At 37.1% G+C, this 16,023-nt stretch overlaps 2 protein-coding genes across 3 annotated transcripts in view; one reads left to right on the plus strand and one right to left on the minus strand.

Annotated features, from left to right (window-relative positions):
* LOC106549641 (calpain-2 catalytic subunit) overlaps window positions 1-6,266 on the plus strand; it is a 44,403-nt gene extending 38,137 nt beyond the window's left edge. Inside the window, exons 17-21 of the mRNA XM_014067345.2 lie at window positions 1,724-1,792; window positions 2,245-2,323; window positions 2,768-2,884; window positions 3,305-3,363; window positions 4,803-6,266. Coding sequence (XP_013922820.2) covers window positions 1,724-1,792; window positions 2,245-2,323; window positions 2,768-2,884; window positions 3,305-3,363; window positions 4,803-4,826 — 348 coding nt within the window. The 3' untranslated portion in view covers window positions 4,827-6,266. The remainder of the gene's footprint in view (window positions 1-1,723; window positions 1,793-2,244; window positions 2,324-2,767; window positions 2,885-3,304; window positions 3,364-4,802) is intronic.
* Window positions 6,267-6,418: 152 nt separating this feature from the next.
* The window catches only part of TP53BP2 (tumor protein p53 binding protein 2), a 46,972-nt gene continuing 37,367 nt past the window's right edge, over window positions 6,419-16,023 (minus strand). For both annotated transcript variants that reach the window (XM_014067344.2, XM_087717840.1), the window contains exons 13-18: window positions 14,846-15,624; window positions 11,612-11,749; window positions 11,269-11,402; window positions 10,350-10,516; window positions 8,609-8,808; window positions 6,419-7,254 (exon numbers count right to left, since the gene is read on the minus strand). In XM_014067344.2, the coding sequence (XP_013922819.2) occupies window positions 7,213-7,254; window positions 8,609-8,808; window positions 10,350-10,516; window positions 11,269-11,402; window positions 11,612-11,749; window positions 14,846-15,624 (1,460 nt within the window). In that variant the 3' untranslated portion in view covers window positions 6,419-7,212. The remainder of the gene's footprint in view (window positions 7,255-8,608; window positions 8,809-10,349; window positions 10,517-11,268; window positions 11,403-11,611; window positions 11,750-14,845; window positions 15,625-16,023) is intronic.

Consider the following 16,023-nt stretch of genomic DNA (forward strand, 5'->3'; position numbering starts at 1 on the left):
GGGCATATTGAGTAGCAGGATGTTCCACGTTGAACTGCCAAGATTCAGTTCAGATTGTGGCGGGATGTACATTTATAAGTATTGAAATTGAAGGGTGACATATCTATAGCTATCATGTATCTTTAAAAAAAAATGGTAGCAAGGCTAGGAGGAGATTTTAGACTAAGAGCTTGGGGACACACCTATCAAACAAACAAAATAATAGTGCTAAGCTATATGGAACTTGAGTATGATCCTTATTCATTCATTATATGTTCGTAAACAGAGAAGGATGCAACTAGTTACTATATTTCTGCCTTTATTCACATGTGCAAAGAATACTTTTGCCTATACCACATTTAAAGCTTAAATCAGGCAAACCCTACTTGGGCTAAAAAATTATCACTAGATGGCAGTAACAAAATACAGAAAATTGTAACAGGCCAACCATCTATTTGTGGTCTGGACGTTTGAAGTCAAAATTTGGCATACCTAATAAAATCAAAATTCTTTCTGGAGTTCCATTGTATTGTTCTCCTGCACATCCCATTCTGCAGTTTTCCTGTCCTACAATTCTACCTCAGCTACCCAAGATCTTCTGCTTCTAATTACTCTGTTTGCTTTGTTCAGGAACATCTTCCCGAAACAAATGTGTAACTGTCAGGCTTATTTATTTATGCAGGATTTGGCTGTCCGCGTTGGAAATTCTTAAATCTGCAGTCTCAACAAAGTATCAAATTAGGAAAAGCCGACTTAATTTTTTTTTTAAGTATAAATCCATATAGTTCCCTTCCCTACTATAATTGTTTTTCCCCTCCCTGTCCTTCTCCAACGTCAAATGTTAGATTAATGCTTCTCGGAGAACAATTTTTTTTAACCATTGACATTCTATAACATTATGAATATACATGAAGTTGGGTAAACATGCAATGAAACAATAATATAAGACAAAATAGATCAATTACGTTATTCAGGTAGTCCGTGACTTACAACTGGTTGCTTAACAATTGTTTGAAGTTACAATGGACCTGCCCAGAGCTACTTAGAAAACTGTTTTCAGACTTAAAAGAGTTGCATACACCCCACAGTCATATGATTGCATTTTGGGCTCTTGGCAACTAGATAATTTGCAGCTTCCCGCAGTTATATGACTGTAATTTACAATTTGTTGCGGGTTTCTGGTATTAACTTCCAGTTTCTGGTAAAAAATGCCTGTTGGGGAAAATGAATTTCCTTAATGACTTTTGTAAAAAATAGTTGTAACTTCGAATATGAACACTTGATGCAAAAATACAAATACAAAAATACCAATGCACAATACAAAGAGCACCCCAACTCTGGCTGCACATTTGATACATCTTTATCTACTATGTACCCTCCACTCCAAGTTTCCCACCCCTCAAATACAGAAACAAAATGGTTACATAAAAAGGTGTCTATCACATACCTAAGAACAGGTTTCTTTCTACAAAAGTAGCAAGTGTTTAGTTGAAGGTAGCAAATTTGGAGCAAATAAGATTCTGCTCTGTAGACTGATGTGGGGGAATTATCAAAGAAAACTCCTACAGCACAGGTGTCAAACTCGGCATCACATTGCTGTCATGTGACGTATTGCAACATTTTTCCCTTCGCAGAGCTGGGGCGGGTGTGGCCCGGGGGCTGCCAGTTTAACATCCTTGTATCTACAGTGAGAGAATTTGGGATTTTTTTCTATTTAAATTGGAAATTTCTTTAACCAAAGCAGACTGATGGAAGTGGTAAACTGGGGCTGAAAGAATTCCACATACTTTGGACAAAGATTCAGAAATACCAGGTAAAAGTGGGCCTTTGATTGGGTAATTTTGATTATTTAAAATCTACTCTAGCAACATGGATTTTGTAGATTGGTTTTCTGGTACCAATAGTGTCATTAATATCAAGCAAGATACATTGTTGTTCTGAGTGCATGAAATTTAAGTAACATTGTCTTTTATAGTAGAAAGTGCAATTTGTTCGTTTGCTGTGGAATTCTGGGAGTTGAGGTCCATACATCTTCAAGCTGCCAGGGTTGAGAAATACTGACTTAAATAGTATTCCATCAAATTTATAGGGCCCAAGATTAATTCTCCAGAAGAAAAATAACACTTATTTTAATTTTATCAAGAGAACAAATGCACCTGAATAATAAATAGGAAATAAAAAGGGGCTATCTGCATATGTTTTCTTTTACTTTAGATAATGCAGTATTTTTAATAGGGAAAATGTTCTTTTTTTTACATTCTGTAGCAAATTTATCGGGATATGGATGTAGATCGTTCTGGCACCATGAATTCCTATGAGATGCGAAAAGCCTTGGAGCAAGCAGGTACTTTTCAATCAAATGTAGAGATCACCAAAGACTAATGATTAAGGCCTAATACATTATAGCCTCCCTCATCGTAGCTGCTTCCATAGGTGGTCCTGAAAAGTTGCAATACCCCATAGGTAGAATAACGTAGTCTAGTTTTCCCCAATGTCCTCCAGATTGTTCTTTTATCATTTCCACACTTCCCACCATGCCAGTGGGTGCCCTTTCTAAGAATGATGGGAAGCATAATTGGAGGACATCTAATTGGATAAGACTGGAAAAAAACAATTCCAACACTCGGGTAAGGGCTGTAGCAATATCGAAGCTTCTGCTTATGTGATCAGAATGTTTACCTTAATATATTAAAATGTTTTAAAGCATTTTACACCAGTTCCTTTTTGCTTTGTATTCAGCTGCATCAAGGATGCATCTGTAGCAATTAGACTTTTGCTTGTATTTCAGGATTTAAGTTGGATTGCCAATTGCATCAAGTCATTGTGGCCCGTTTTGCTGATGAGCAGCTGATCATTGATTTTGATAACTTTGTTAGGTGCTTGATTCGACTGGAGACTTTGTTCAGTGAGTATCTTTAATTTAGGCTGGTAAACTTAAAATAATGCTTTTGTTTAGTTTTTAACTTTACTGAGTTTCAGATAGACAATATGAACTGCTTCCTCACAACAAGATTTGTAGCAATGAAGTGCATATGTAAATTATGCACAATTCTTAAAATATAAAGGGCACTTTGAGAAAATAAATAAATTGACTTTCTAGCTTTAACTAACAGGTTGTAATTAGTTATGAAATTGAACAATGCTTTACATTCCCATAATTACACATCTTAGTTTAATTACAGACTTTTAGGGGCAGGTCTAATAGCTAAGAGTAGTAATTTTCTCCCTTGTTTCTCTTGATGAAATAGTTTTTGCTGCTTTTTTTCTTTCCTGTGAAAAACTGATGAACTTTATTAATTCAAACTCATTTTTTATCGCCTTGTAGAGATATTTAAGAAACTGGATACTGAGAAAACAGGAACAATACAGATGAATCTTGACACTGTAAGTTAGCAAGCCTGTCAAAAGCTAATGACACAAAGTCACTTTGGAGGAAAAACTTTGTGTTTGCTGGTTTAAAACAACCTTGAGTATGCATGATGTTTATGTATCAGGCACTGGAAATCTTCTATTAACTAAATATCTAGTTCACAGATATGCAATGTTTCTTTATTAAAGTTGCTAGGGACTAAAAACACAGGGCAGGAAATTTTGAAAAACACTAAGATAGCAGTTTCCATGCAGCTGTGGCTAACATATGACAAGCTATGCCTCAGGAGAACAGACTGCCATAATTAAGCCTTGTAGCAGGAGAAACTCATAAAAACTCATGTTTTTCTGTGCTTGCCTACACAGACTCCAGAAATAGATAATGCTTACAGGTTTTAATTAATTATATTAAGGAAATATTAATATACAACTCATTGCATATATTAAAATAATTCTGGACTATACTCCATCCTCTACAAGTCAAACTTGTTCATTATTTTTTCACATACTTTTCTTCTTGATTAAAACAATGTTTTGGCAGATATAGAAACCACTCAGCCCCTCTGCAGCCCTAAAAGCAGAACCATGAATTTGTTCTCGTGGCTGTATTTAAGCACAATCTTGTTAATAAATGCACCGGAGACAATGCAGCATTTCAGCAGACTCAGGGAGGGAATGGCAACATTAGATAGCATGGATATATCTTGTGCATTCTTAATTTAACTTGAAAACATGCATAACCCAATACACATCATTACCCTGGACATTGCAGAGCTTTTAAAATGCTGTAATTCATTATGTAAATATCAAGATATATATTCTACTTGAACACAGCAGAGTAGATGACAAAGAACAAAACAGATAATATAAATCAGCTTGAGAGCAACTTAATTGTGCCAGCTATTAGCTGCATTCCTCAAACATTTTGCTCGAGAAAGTTACTGCTCTATCAAAAAATGTTCTCAGGCTCTTTCCCAAGCCATGTTCAGAGTTTTTCATAGATTAAGAAACTAACACTATGATGTTCCCTAGCAAGGGGAGGCAACCTAGCATCATCTACTTATGTTTAAAATATCAACCCCATCAGTTCTTCTAGTCTAGCCAGTAGGAAAGCATTATGACCGATTGCTAATATGTGGTATAAGATTAACAATCTGCAAAACATCAGCATTTGTAAAAATATATCAGAGGAATTTGTATGTAGATTTGGGGCTTTTATGAAATGTAGTTTTCTGACTATTGTATTGTTTACAGATCCAGACAGAAAAGTTCTTAATTCTCCCTGTAAAGCAATGCTAGTCAAATTTGTCTAGAATTTGTGTCAAATTTACTTAGTTGACTCCAGCCTTTTTCTACATAAAAAATATTTTTGAAAAAAAACAAACAAATTTTATCTAAATTGTTATATATTTGTTTCAGGATGCTCATAGCATGTTTTTCCTTCTCTTCCACAGTGGTTGTGCTTTACTACCATATGAGAAAGCAATGAAAAAATGGCAAAAAGTTCTCTTGGGAATAAACATGGAACATATTTAATAAGGGCTTATTATACATCTTGTACTTACTGTGAAGCTGCTAAAGGAGAGTATTGAAAAAACAAAGCAACTGCCAAATAATCTTAATATATTAACTGTAACTTTTTATGTAATTCTATAGTATTTGCTTAAAGTCTTCCAGGTTTGCCATAAGGTAGATTTCTGGGAGTGGTTATCCTATTATTTCTAAGAGTATTGGGAATGGCTGCATTTTCTATTAAAAATTAGCTTTGTATTACAGATTATCTTAACCAACTGAAATCTGATTCACTGGTAAAGAATGCTTTTGCCACTCAAATAAAAGATAGTTCATAATGCTCTCAGATCAGATTTCCTTTTCTCTTTCCTATTTCTTAAGATTTTTTTAAAAAAATCTAGCAGTTGAATATACGTTAGTTATAAAGTGTCACATTATGTGACCACATCACTTAGCACAAGCAATCCTTTTGATATTGTTAATTTAATTCCACTAGCTACTAGGTGAAGAATTACCCTGAGTTACTCCAAGTCATTCCCAGCCTGGTCCCTTCCAACCCTGAGCTTTGGTAAGGCAAAGGACTGCTTGCTCTGGAACTCCTCCCACCCACCTATCTCCTTACCATCTGTGCCCTTTTGACCACTCTGCACAGCAGCATTCCTGGCAGCAGTGATGGACCTTCAGCAGCCTCAGCTAATCACCATTGCCCCCCCCCTCTACTTCAGCCCCAGTGCCACTGTTGGGGGGTGCTACCTCAAGCTGTGACCAGCCACAAGGTACAAAGCCCAGGCCGCCTTGTGCTCTGCAGGCCCTGCTGATCTTTGGCCACCTTCCTCCTGCAGCTGACCAGGTATGCCCGTTCTGACCCCATGCAAGAAAACTGCTGCCTGTGCCTTCTTTCTGAGCCTGTGCACACTGTTCTGGAGGTGGATGGAACTGAAGCACCCCTGTTGTTATAAGAGGGGCAGGCTGCCAAATGCCCAAATTTTGATCATGTGACCATAGGGATGCTGCAATGGCTGTAACTTCGGGTTCTGGACATCAATACCATTCACTCATTGCCACTGTAACTTCAAATGATTGTTAAACAAGGACTATAACTATAACACAGTGTTTATTTAGTTAATGATTAATCTTCTAGTATAAGAATGCATTTTCTGGATATGGATATTCCCATAAAGAGGCTTATACAATACACATGTGTGTATACACACAATTGTTGTACAAAGTTATCAGACTTCATCTTTGACACTGCCAACACATATTTTTGTCTCTAAAGCTTAATGAAAAGTTGAATGTCCAAAGGAGTAAGGGCCACAGGATGCTTGATGCAGCTGGGTAGATTACCATAATTCAGGAAGATATGCGCTTGTCAATAATAGATATAAAAGCAATTTTAAAATAAACTGTTTCCTTTTCAGATATCTTTCTTCTCACACAACCCTCTATACAATCTAATTGGTCAGGATAAAGTAATAGAAAGTAAATGTCAAAAGCAATGTCATTTTATTGTTTACAGAAAAATATCCCTGATAACCAAGAAATGCTGACAACACTGGGAGTCACAAATTTTCATCTTTATTGTGCTCACATCAGCACATGAGAACAGTCCAATGACAGGAGCACTGAGTATTTAAAGAGTAAAAACAAACTGGTACTTTCTGAAGCAAATGTTTAATCACAGTTAAGGAAAAGACAGTTGTAACAAAATTTGTGAGATGCAAAAACTGGCTTTTCTATGTTTAATACCGAAGTTGCAAACACACTGTTTGCAGGGAAGAAAAAAAACACACCTCACATAAGCTACATCACATGTGACATATTTCAAATACTTTGGAATCCTAAAATGCTACTGCACTTAAAATTATTGCTTAAAGAACTGCTTTATATTCCTTAATTCAACAGATTTCATGATATTTCATCCTATTAGCTCTGCTACTAAGACATTTTAAAAACACAATGTTACTAGTTTCTATAGTTACCTGACTTAACATTGCTCTGTTTCTACAGAATGGAATGAAAAAGGTTTAAGAGAGACTGTCTGGAGCAATTGTTGGGTTCTATTTTACTAGTAAGTTACAAAAGAGGATGGAAAGAAAGCTACTGTAGAAGCAGAAAAGGCAGTGATTGACCATCAGGTCTAATTTGCCTAAAGGGGAAACTAATTCATTGCTTGAGAAAACAGCACTGTAGAATTTCTTCTATAATTTTTATCCTTCATATGTGTTCAAGGTATATTCAGCCTTGCTTTTATATCACATTATTACCAAAGGAAGTCTCACAGATGCATTTCTGCAGATGAAAAGGAATACATCCTGCAGTTAATACTTCATAAAATTGCTTCTAACATTTTCATGCCAAACTTCTTTGCCTTGGCTTAATCCTTGGGTATAGCTGGAAAAGGAGAAAAGAGAGGTTGTTGTTTCTAGTACACAAGTCGACACACAGTAATTATTTTAAAACATACCTGAGATGCTCTCCTTGAAGCTTTTTTAAGAGCAATATGTACTGTATATACAGACACACAAAAAGGTAAAGGTTTCCCCTGTCCAGTTGTATCCAACTCTAGGGGGTGGTGCTCATTTCTATTTCTTAGCTGAGGGAGCCAGTGTTATCTAAAGACATTTCTGTGGTCCTGTGGCCAGAGTTATATACACCAAGGTGCAATAGACACTGTTACCTTCCCACCCAAGTGGTACCTGTTTATCTACTTGCATTTGCATGTTCTGGAGTTGCTTTGTTGGCAGGAACTGGGGCAAGTGACGGGAGCTCATCTCATCGTGCAGTGCTCGGGTCTCAAACCCAAGCTGTCACCTTTATACTGACAAGCTCAGGGCCTTTAATCCCTGAGCCATCATTTAGACCACCAAAATCATGTGGTGATTGCCAAAAGTCAAGACTAGGGAGGAAAGAGTGAACTAGAGAGACTCTGCAATATCTATTGGGTTCATTTTGAGAATTAACTAGGATCTCAGTGAGTAGATTTGATTCAGGTCCTGCATTTTGGGATTTTTAAAAAAATATACTGTTCTTCTCATAGGTTCCAGTTTTCTAAAACACTATAATAAGGCCTCCTCCGAGTGCCATCTGCCAGCCAGTGCCGGCTGGCTACTATGCGGAGGAGAGCCTTTTCAGTGGCAGCTCCGACCCTCTGGAACGATCTCCCCGTGGAGATCCGTACCCTCACCACCCTTCAGACCTTCCGCGCAGCCCTCAAGAACTGGCTATCCCGCCAGGCCTGGGGGTAAAGATTTGATCCGCCCCCACCCGAATGTTGAATGAATGTTGTTTACTTTTTAATTATGTGTTATGTTATATGTTACTGTTTGTATCCCCTCCCTATAACTTGTTAGCCACCCTGAGTCCCCTCAGGGAAAAGGGCGGCCTATAAATAAACTTATTCCTCTATTCCTCTTCCTCTATAATGTAGTTCTGGAATTCATTCTACCTATATTCCAAGAAGCCAAAATGTACCATTAGCAAACTTTTTTTGAACTGTGACTTGAAATAGATCTTTATGAAATCAATTTCAGCTACAGAAGAGCTGCCAGAAGATAGAGAAAGCTGATTTTACAATATTGAACATCCATGACTTTAGAATAAATCATGCTGGCATCCTAATTTAACTTGCAGGAAACCTTGACAAATTGGAGAGTGAGGGAGACCATTAACATAGCCAAAGCATTTGTGTAAAGGATATACTGCTACCAGCCTATACTATGAAACAATTGCAACTATGTCAACCTACCCCAAGCAAGTTCCGTGGTACGTAGCCTTCTCTGTCACTTAGCTGAGCCCACCACCATTCTATTTCTTCTTCATCTTCCCGGCGAAGGACTGTCATGCAATCCCCTCCTTTAATGGATAGTTCATCCTCATTCTGAGCCTCATAATCCCAGAGACCATAAACTATCCCTTTGTTCATTATACCCATTTTTTCTTGCACTCCTGCAACACACACACAAACAAAAAAATCAAACCAAGTTGTCATAACAAAAATGCATTCCATAATAATGCTGACTATCACATAAATTTTTAGTTAAGAAAAAAAAGGCAAAAATAGCAACTACAGCAAATATAGTTTGTGTAAGAATGTTCAAGCCATTATAGGAGCAGCATTAACATAAATTCAGTCTATGGATGGATATATAAAAGTGACACAAAGTGGGAAAATCATTCTACCTGCAATGCATGTGAAGATGGATTTAAAAAAAAATTTATTGAGAATTTTAGATAGAGTAAGCTAAAATCCAAAGAATAATAAATGAAAGTTATGAGATATCGCATGATGACTTTCAACCTTCATTCAACAGATAATCACAACCTTATAATCCTCCCCCTTATATATTATACAATTCTCTTCAACCCCTTAGTCATCTTTTTCAATGCAATTTTCATAGCATTTTTTTCTTTCAGCAAAAACTATAAGTTCCAGTGCGCATGTGAAAATACTTATCTGAAGTAATAACAAAACACAAATTGTGCTATTGCTTTTATCTAATATACCCATCTCTGTTATACATGAAAATCCTACATACAATGCATAAGCGTTTTAATGCTTTGTTTTCTGAAGTTCCATTTATTCAACAGAAAACTAGAAAAATAAAATGAATTTTCATATATAACTAAGCTACTAGAAATTAAGAGATGGCAAAATAGATAAGACATTGTACAAGTTTAGAGAGCTAAACATTTCTGCATGGATTATTCAAATTCAGTAAGATTTCCTGAAGAATGTGCAAAAGGTTTTGAATTAAGATAATTTGTATTGTTTCAAACTAAAAACAGTTTCAATTTGAAACACACACTCTTCCTATGTAAGCTCTTTGCAACCAAAATATTAGAAGATTATTATCCAAGGGTATATGCTATTATTTCTCTGCTGTCAAACAAAGAAAGCCTCTCTGGTTGAGCTGTTTCTATCAGATATAAGTGAAGTCAAGAAGGTCATTCCATTCTTCAATTCATGAAGAAACAACAACAAATAGCGTAAGCAAGTGTAGACAGATAAAATCTAATTCAATTATATGACAAAAGAATCACTCTGCAATGAATAAAACTCTCCACAAACATTAAAATCCAAGAAGAATTGAAAACAATGTATGGTGCAGTAAATTAATCTCAGTTCAAGATTTTTTTTTTTAAAAAAAATACTTTTCATGAAAAAAGAAGCAAGTGATCTCTACTACAAGAATGGAAATTTCAGAGAAAAACCAGCTTTAAGGGAAAGAGCCACATCTTCAAAGACGATGAGCATCAAGTCACTTATTAAGAAGTAGTAAATATGCAAATAGGTCTACAATGAAATTTGGGATTAGGGTAGTAGAACCAAATAATGCTTTTCATTTGATGCTACAACATAAAACTTTTGTAGAATTTCGGATGTATGGACATGCTGTTTTCTAGAGCTTGAAAAAATATTCTGGACATAAAAGAGGAAATGGGGGCGGGGGAATACTGCTCTAAGGAACCCCATTTTGGGCACATACCATAAAGAAACTGGGAACACTGAGTATAGCCTTCTTCCATTTCTTCACACTTGTCTGCTGCGGTCTGCATGTCACTATATGTTGTGGCAAATACAGCAGCACCTGATTCTACTAGAAATTTGCACACCTGGACATTATTGCAGGATGCTGCACAATGCAGTGGAGTCCTATACATCACAAAAGAAAAGAAAATAATAACAATGTTTTGAATCACTTTCCACAAACACCCAGATGGATGGGTACTTGTGGCCTGCTCTTTGAATGTTTTCCTCCTGGAGATTAGGTTAGCCTCAACCCCAGTGTTTTTTTGGATCTGGCCACTAGGTATGGAGATTGGAATATGTGGTAATCCATGAAAATCTGGTATTGATGGCTGAGCCTTCCCCCCCCCCCCCACGCACACACACCTTTGAATGCAAAGTGGTATCCATTGTGATTATTATTACTATTGTATGTTTTTAACTGCTGTTCCCTTTTCATAAGTCACAAGGTTGAAATGGGTGCTATATACATTTAAATAAATCTGTAATATGGAATGTTAATATTATAAGTATTAATGGTTGTTATGGATTCTGAAACCTTTATTACTAACAAATGCATTTCCCTGAAACTTGGCTTTCTAAAAACCATATTGTTTCATCTGTATACCCAAATTCATCTTTTGCTGAAGACTGTATTGTTGTTCTTATCGTAACACAGTAACTAAAATCTTTCGCTTTGTATTTCAGAGATGTTGAAATCACCAACTATTCTAATGAGCCAAGGGCACCTATCTATCCCTATCCCAGGAAAATTAGTTCTTTTCTCAGGCAGAGATATTGAAATGGATATAGACTATCATGCATTTACTAGATACCGCATTAAGTTCCATTAAGGTAACTTACTTATGCTAATTTAAAATGCCAAAAAGCATCCTTACCATCCATCACTATCTGCAGCATTTACATTTACACCAAACTGTACCAAAAATTTCACAATCTCTGAGTGACCAGCACAGACAGCATTGTGAAGTGCTGTAATGCCTTCATCATTGGGCAAACTGGGATCTTCAACCTGTGCAATAAAAAGAAGAAAAAGAAAAGGGAATGCTAAATATGCTTTCCATTATGCCAAGTATCATATACGGTATTGTACAATTTCTTGGATTGAATAACATCTAAAACTCTTTAGGAGTACTGATCTCATATCCCATCCCTGAAAGTTGCTAGAACACACTGCAGTACTAAATGTAGGTCAAGTCTAAGGGACCATGGACTTTGTACCTCATAAATAATCCGCTGTACAAGGTCAAATTCCCCCTCAAGAGATGAATCTAGAAGCAAAGCAAGTGGATTGAATTTTACTCGCATTCCGTGACCAATCCTATCTGAGCCAATTTTGCGCAGGTTTGTCCGCTTATCCTAAGAGAAAAGAAAACAATGGTAAATAGGAGCTTTTCCACTTAAAATAAAAACTATTTTAGTTAATGTCAATGTTATGGAAATTGAAAAAATAATTTAATGTGATCAATTATTGCATTATATTAAAAGTTACAATTTCTTATTTGATGTATTCAAGTAAAAAAAAACCTTTGAATAGACTAAATAATATATATTTCATTCTATAACTCCTAAAAATAGATCATCTCCAAATCTGTCCCCTGTTGTCTTAAAGGTAAACTCGCACATATGTGCTAGTCGTTCCCAACACAAGAGGTGATGTTCATCTCCGTTTCAAAGCCAAAAAGCCAGTGCTGTCCGAATATGTCTCCGTGGTCATGTGGCCAGCATGACTAAACACTGAAGGCACACGGAACGCTGTTAGCAATAGCAGTAGCAATAGCAATAGCAGTTAGACTTATATACCGCTTCATAGGGCTTTCAGCCCTCTCTAGGCAGTTTACAGAGTCAGCATATTGCCCCCACAGTCTGGGTCCTCATTTTACCCACTTCGGAAGGATGGAAGGCTGAGTCAACCCTGAGCCGGTGAGATTTGAACCGCTGAACTGCAACTAACAGCTAAAGTGGCTGCAGTACTGCACTCTTCCCACCAAAGATGGTTCCTATTTTTCTACTTGCATTTTTACATGCTTTCAAACTGCTAAGTTGGCAGAAGCTTGGACAAGTAATGGGAGCTCACTCCGTTACACGGCACTAGGGATTCAAACCGCCGAGCTGCCGACCTTTCTGATCAACAAGCTCAGCGCCTTAGCCACTAAGCCATTGCATCCCTGTTACCTTAAACATGATTAATTGCAGGAAAAGATTATGCATTGCCTCCATAACATTCCTTTAACTCATCATTCAAGCATTTTCTTGAGCCTATATGGTTACGCATGAGCCCAGGAACCACTGCAGCTTCTTTAAGGAACAGGTTAAGAGATGTTAAAAGAGGCTACTTCTTTGAAGCATGTTTGTAAATCATTAGAACGCAACAGTGCAGTCAGTGAAAAGTTTTTCAGAGATGATGCAGGATCGGATGAGGCAACCAAGAGTCAGAAATAAAGGAACTATGAAGCAGCAAATCCTGGAATGTCTCAATGATCATTTAGGAGTTATGAATAGGACCTTAGTGTGCATAAAATACCCAAACAAACAAAGGATAGGATCTTTCTAGTAGTGTCTGGCTTGAGAAATAGTATGGTGCTACATCAGACGTAAGTAACACAATTATTAGCATAATATGCATTAATTATTCCCCAAGTGGGAAAGATTTCATCACAATACATGATTATACTCAAATATTTGTTGCTAAAAACATCATCACTAAAGCAAAAATTAGAAATTAACATTTTAAGAATGGAAGCAGGCATGCAATATCTTCATAGAATAATCACCGGGAAAATATATTTTTTTTAAAGGGAGATTAAATCAATACTTCAAAAGACTAATCTGATAAGTAAAGACTGAAGAAGGTTAACAAGAGGGAGAGGCTCAACACTTTTAAAAATTCAAATATTTGAGCCTAGAATACAAACATAATATGTATCATCTAGATCAGGGGTTCCCAATGTGGGGCCCACGCCCCACAGGGGGACAATTTGATTTTTAATGGGGCAATTTGAATCTTGTTTAAACCAAGTGAATGGCCTTTTAGGTTTCCTCCACGTGAGGAGAGTTCACTTTTTGAGCAAAATAAGAATCATACGTCATGGGGGGGGGGGGCATCAGGATTTTAGAGATGCTTAGGTGGGGCATGGCCCAAAAAAAGGTTGGGAACCACTGATCTAGATAAAAGGAGTGAATAGCTGCCACTGAGTAAATAACAATAATTCAAAACTATAAAAACACCAGTGACATCAGAATACATTGAAAAGGTGGAATGTAACACGAATAGCCTTGTCTCCTTCACTTTGTTTTGTTTTAGAATCAATAGAATGTTAAGATTTGGAATATCCTAACAGGGTTTACAGCAAAGCAAAAGTATGCAAATAATTAAACTAAAGCGTTGTGACAGATAAATATTAAGTATATCCTGATGCTGGCAGTAACTCAGCAAGCTACCCAACTTGTATGATAAGTTGAAATTGGAAAGTCTTTATCCTTTTTCTAAAGTGTAGTGTATGTTATAGCACATATTGTACAAAACTATTTCACAGTGAATTTTTAAACATTAGAAGATGACGGCAAATTGAAGCATCAGTGAAGAGAGAATGGATACTACAATGGTCTCCCCAAATTGGCAGACTATAGGCATATCAGTATTCTCAAGCCAAATTGAATAGTACTTCTTACGATGATTGTGTGCTTTTGAGTCAATGTTGACTCCTGGAGAAGTTCCTGTAGCATTCTTGCCAAGATTTCAGAAACTGTTTGTCATTGCCTGCTTCCTAGGATGAGAGAGTGTGACTGGCTCGAAGTCACCAGCAGGTTTTATGCCTAAAGTGGGACTAGAGTCTCCTTGTTTCTATCTTGATATCTTAACCACTACACCAAACTGGCTCTCCACCTCTTACTGTACAACACAGGTTATCATGAAGGCATCTGATTATCACAAACTTCATAAACAGTAACAGTGTTGACCACATTACCTTTTACAACAGAGCTATTTAACTGAAATGTATTCCACAGAATGCAATACTACAGGCTACTTCTGGTGACTGCCAGCTGCCTGCAATTTGGCAGTTTGAATCTCACCAGGCTCAAGGTGGACTCAGCCTTCCATCCTTCCGAGGTGGGTAAAAAGAGGACCTAGATTGTTGGGGGCAATATGCTGATTCTGTAAACCACTTAAAGGTGGCTGTAAAGCAATGTGAAGCAGTATATAAGTCTAAGTGCTATTGCTACTCTAGCATAATAGCCACTATTCACTACTTTACCAACAACATCCATTTCTCATTTCAGTTTGAACAGAGCTTTCAATAAATGAACTCTGAAGATATTGCACAACAGCAAAGTATGTCTAGCAATCAATACAGCTGAATTACCTTAGAGAGAGTTATACACTGCAGAAGTGGCACAATAAATCATCTTACTTGATAAGTGTCAAAATTATTGAAGCAGTGTGTTTTTACTTACAGGTGGTAAAGAAAATTGTCCCGTGACTTCAGGAGGTTGCATATTGAATGAGTCCTCTCCCAAGTTCTCTGGTTCTCCTGAAGGATACGGAGGTGGTGGGTAGGGAGGATATTCTTCCATGTATATGTCAATAGGTAAAGGCACATCTAAACTTGGTTCTTCCATTTCAGGCTGACTGAGAGAAGTTATGTCAGAAGTCCCCTCAAGAACACTATCTAGTCCTGATGAAGGCAGAGAATTAGTATTGGAATCAGAATTTGGGCTTTCTGCTTCCTCTGAAATAGTTGGCTCAGGTGGAGTAGGAATCACTTCTTTTACCATTTCTGAGTTTAAGTAAGGATTTGGGATTTCTGTTGAGATTTCAGTAACTGTAGCTGAAGTTTGCTTTGGTGGATATGATGGAGCAGAAATGGTCTCCATAGCAGCCAGAGTTGTCCTCTGGTACAATAATTTCTGAATGTTGGGCCCATTAGGACCCTCTGGTTCAGTAATAGAACTACGTTTCTTCAGTGGCCTTGGTGCATTAGACAGCTTCTTCCGAAGGGCCTCCAGATCAGCATCACTTTGATTTCGGTACGGATTTGACAAGAAAGGCAAAAGCTTGGTTGGGCTGAGCGGGCGAGGAATACGTTCTGTTTCATTATTTTCACTGGCCGAAGTTGTAGATTCCATTTCAGGCTCTGGACTAGCTGGCTTGCCTTGTGTATTTGAATAATTATTGTCCATCTGCTGCTGTTGGTTTGGGACACCAGCTGCAGAAATAACTGGCTTTCCATATACTAAGGAACAATTCAGAAAGAAAACCATAAACACTTGGCAAAAAAAACCCTAAACAAATGCACTATGCATCCATTCAACCAATTAAATTCATATCAAAACTGATAACATGACTCACTACTCCAATCAGCTATGCAGAGATCTCATTCATTATATTTTATTAAATGTAAATGGCATTTTTTTCCTTGAGCAATCCTAATCCCAACAAAATAGTTATTTTTAATAACAGCTGACACAAATGCATCTGTAATTTTAGAGCTCATGTTACTACAAAGCACTGACTTAATTTCTCTCTTTTAACAACCTGCAAATAAAGGACCAGTCTTTCCAGCTCCAACTGCTTTAGGGAGGATAAGATGAGGGGACTGAAAGCAAGTTGCAAGTTATTAGCCTTTGCTTTA

Source organism: Thamnophis sirtalis, unplaced genomic scaffold (genome assembly GCF_051295495.1).
Source record: "Thamnophis sirtalis isolate CommonGarterSnake01/CBP01778 unplaced genomic scaffold, rThaSir2_p1.2 scaffold_6, whole genome shotgun sequence".
Lineage (NCBI taxonomy): Eukaryota > Metazoa > Chordata > Lepidosauria > Squamata > Natricidae > Thamnophis > Thamnophis sirtalis.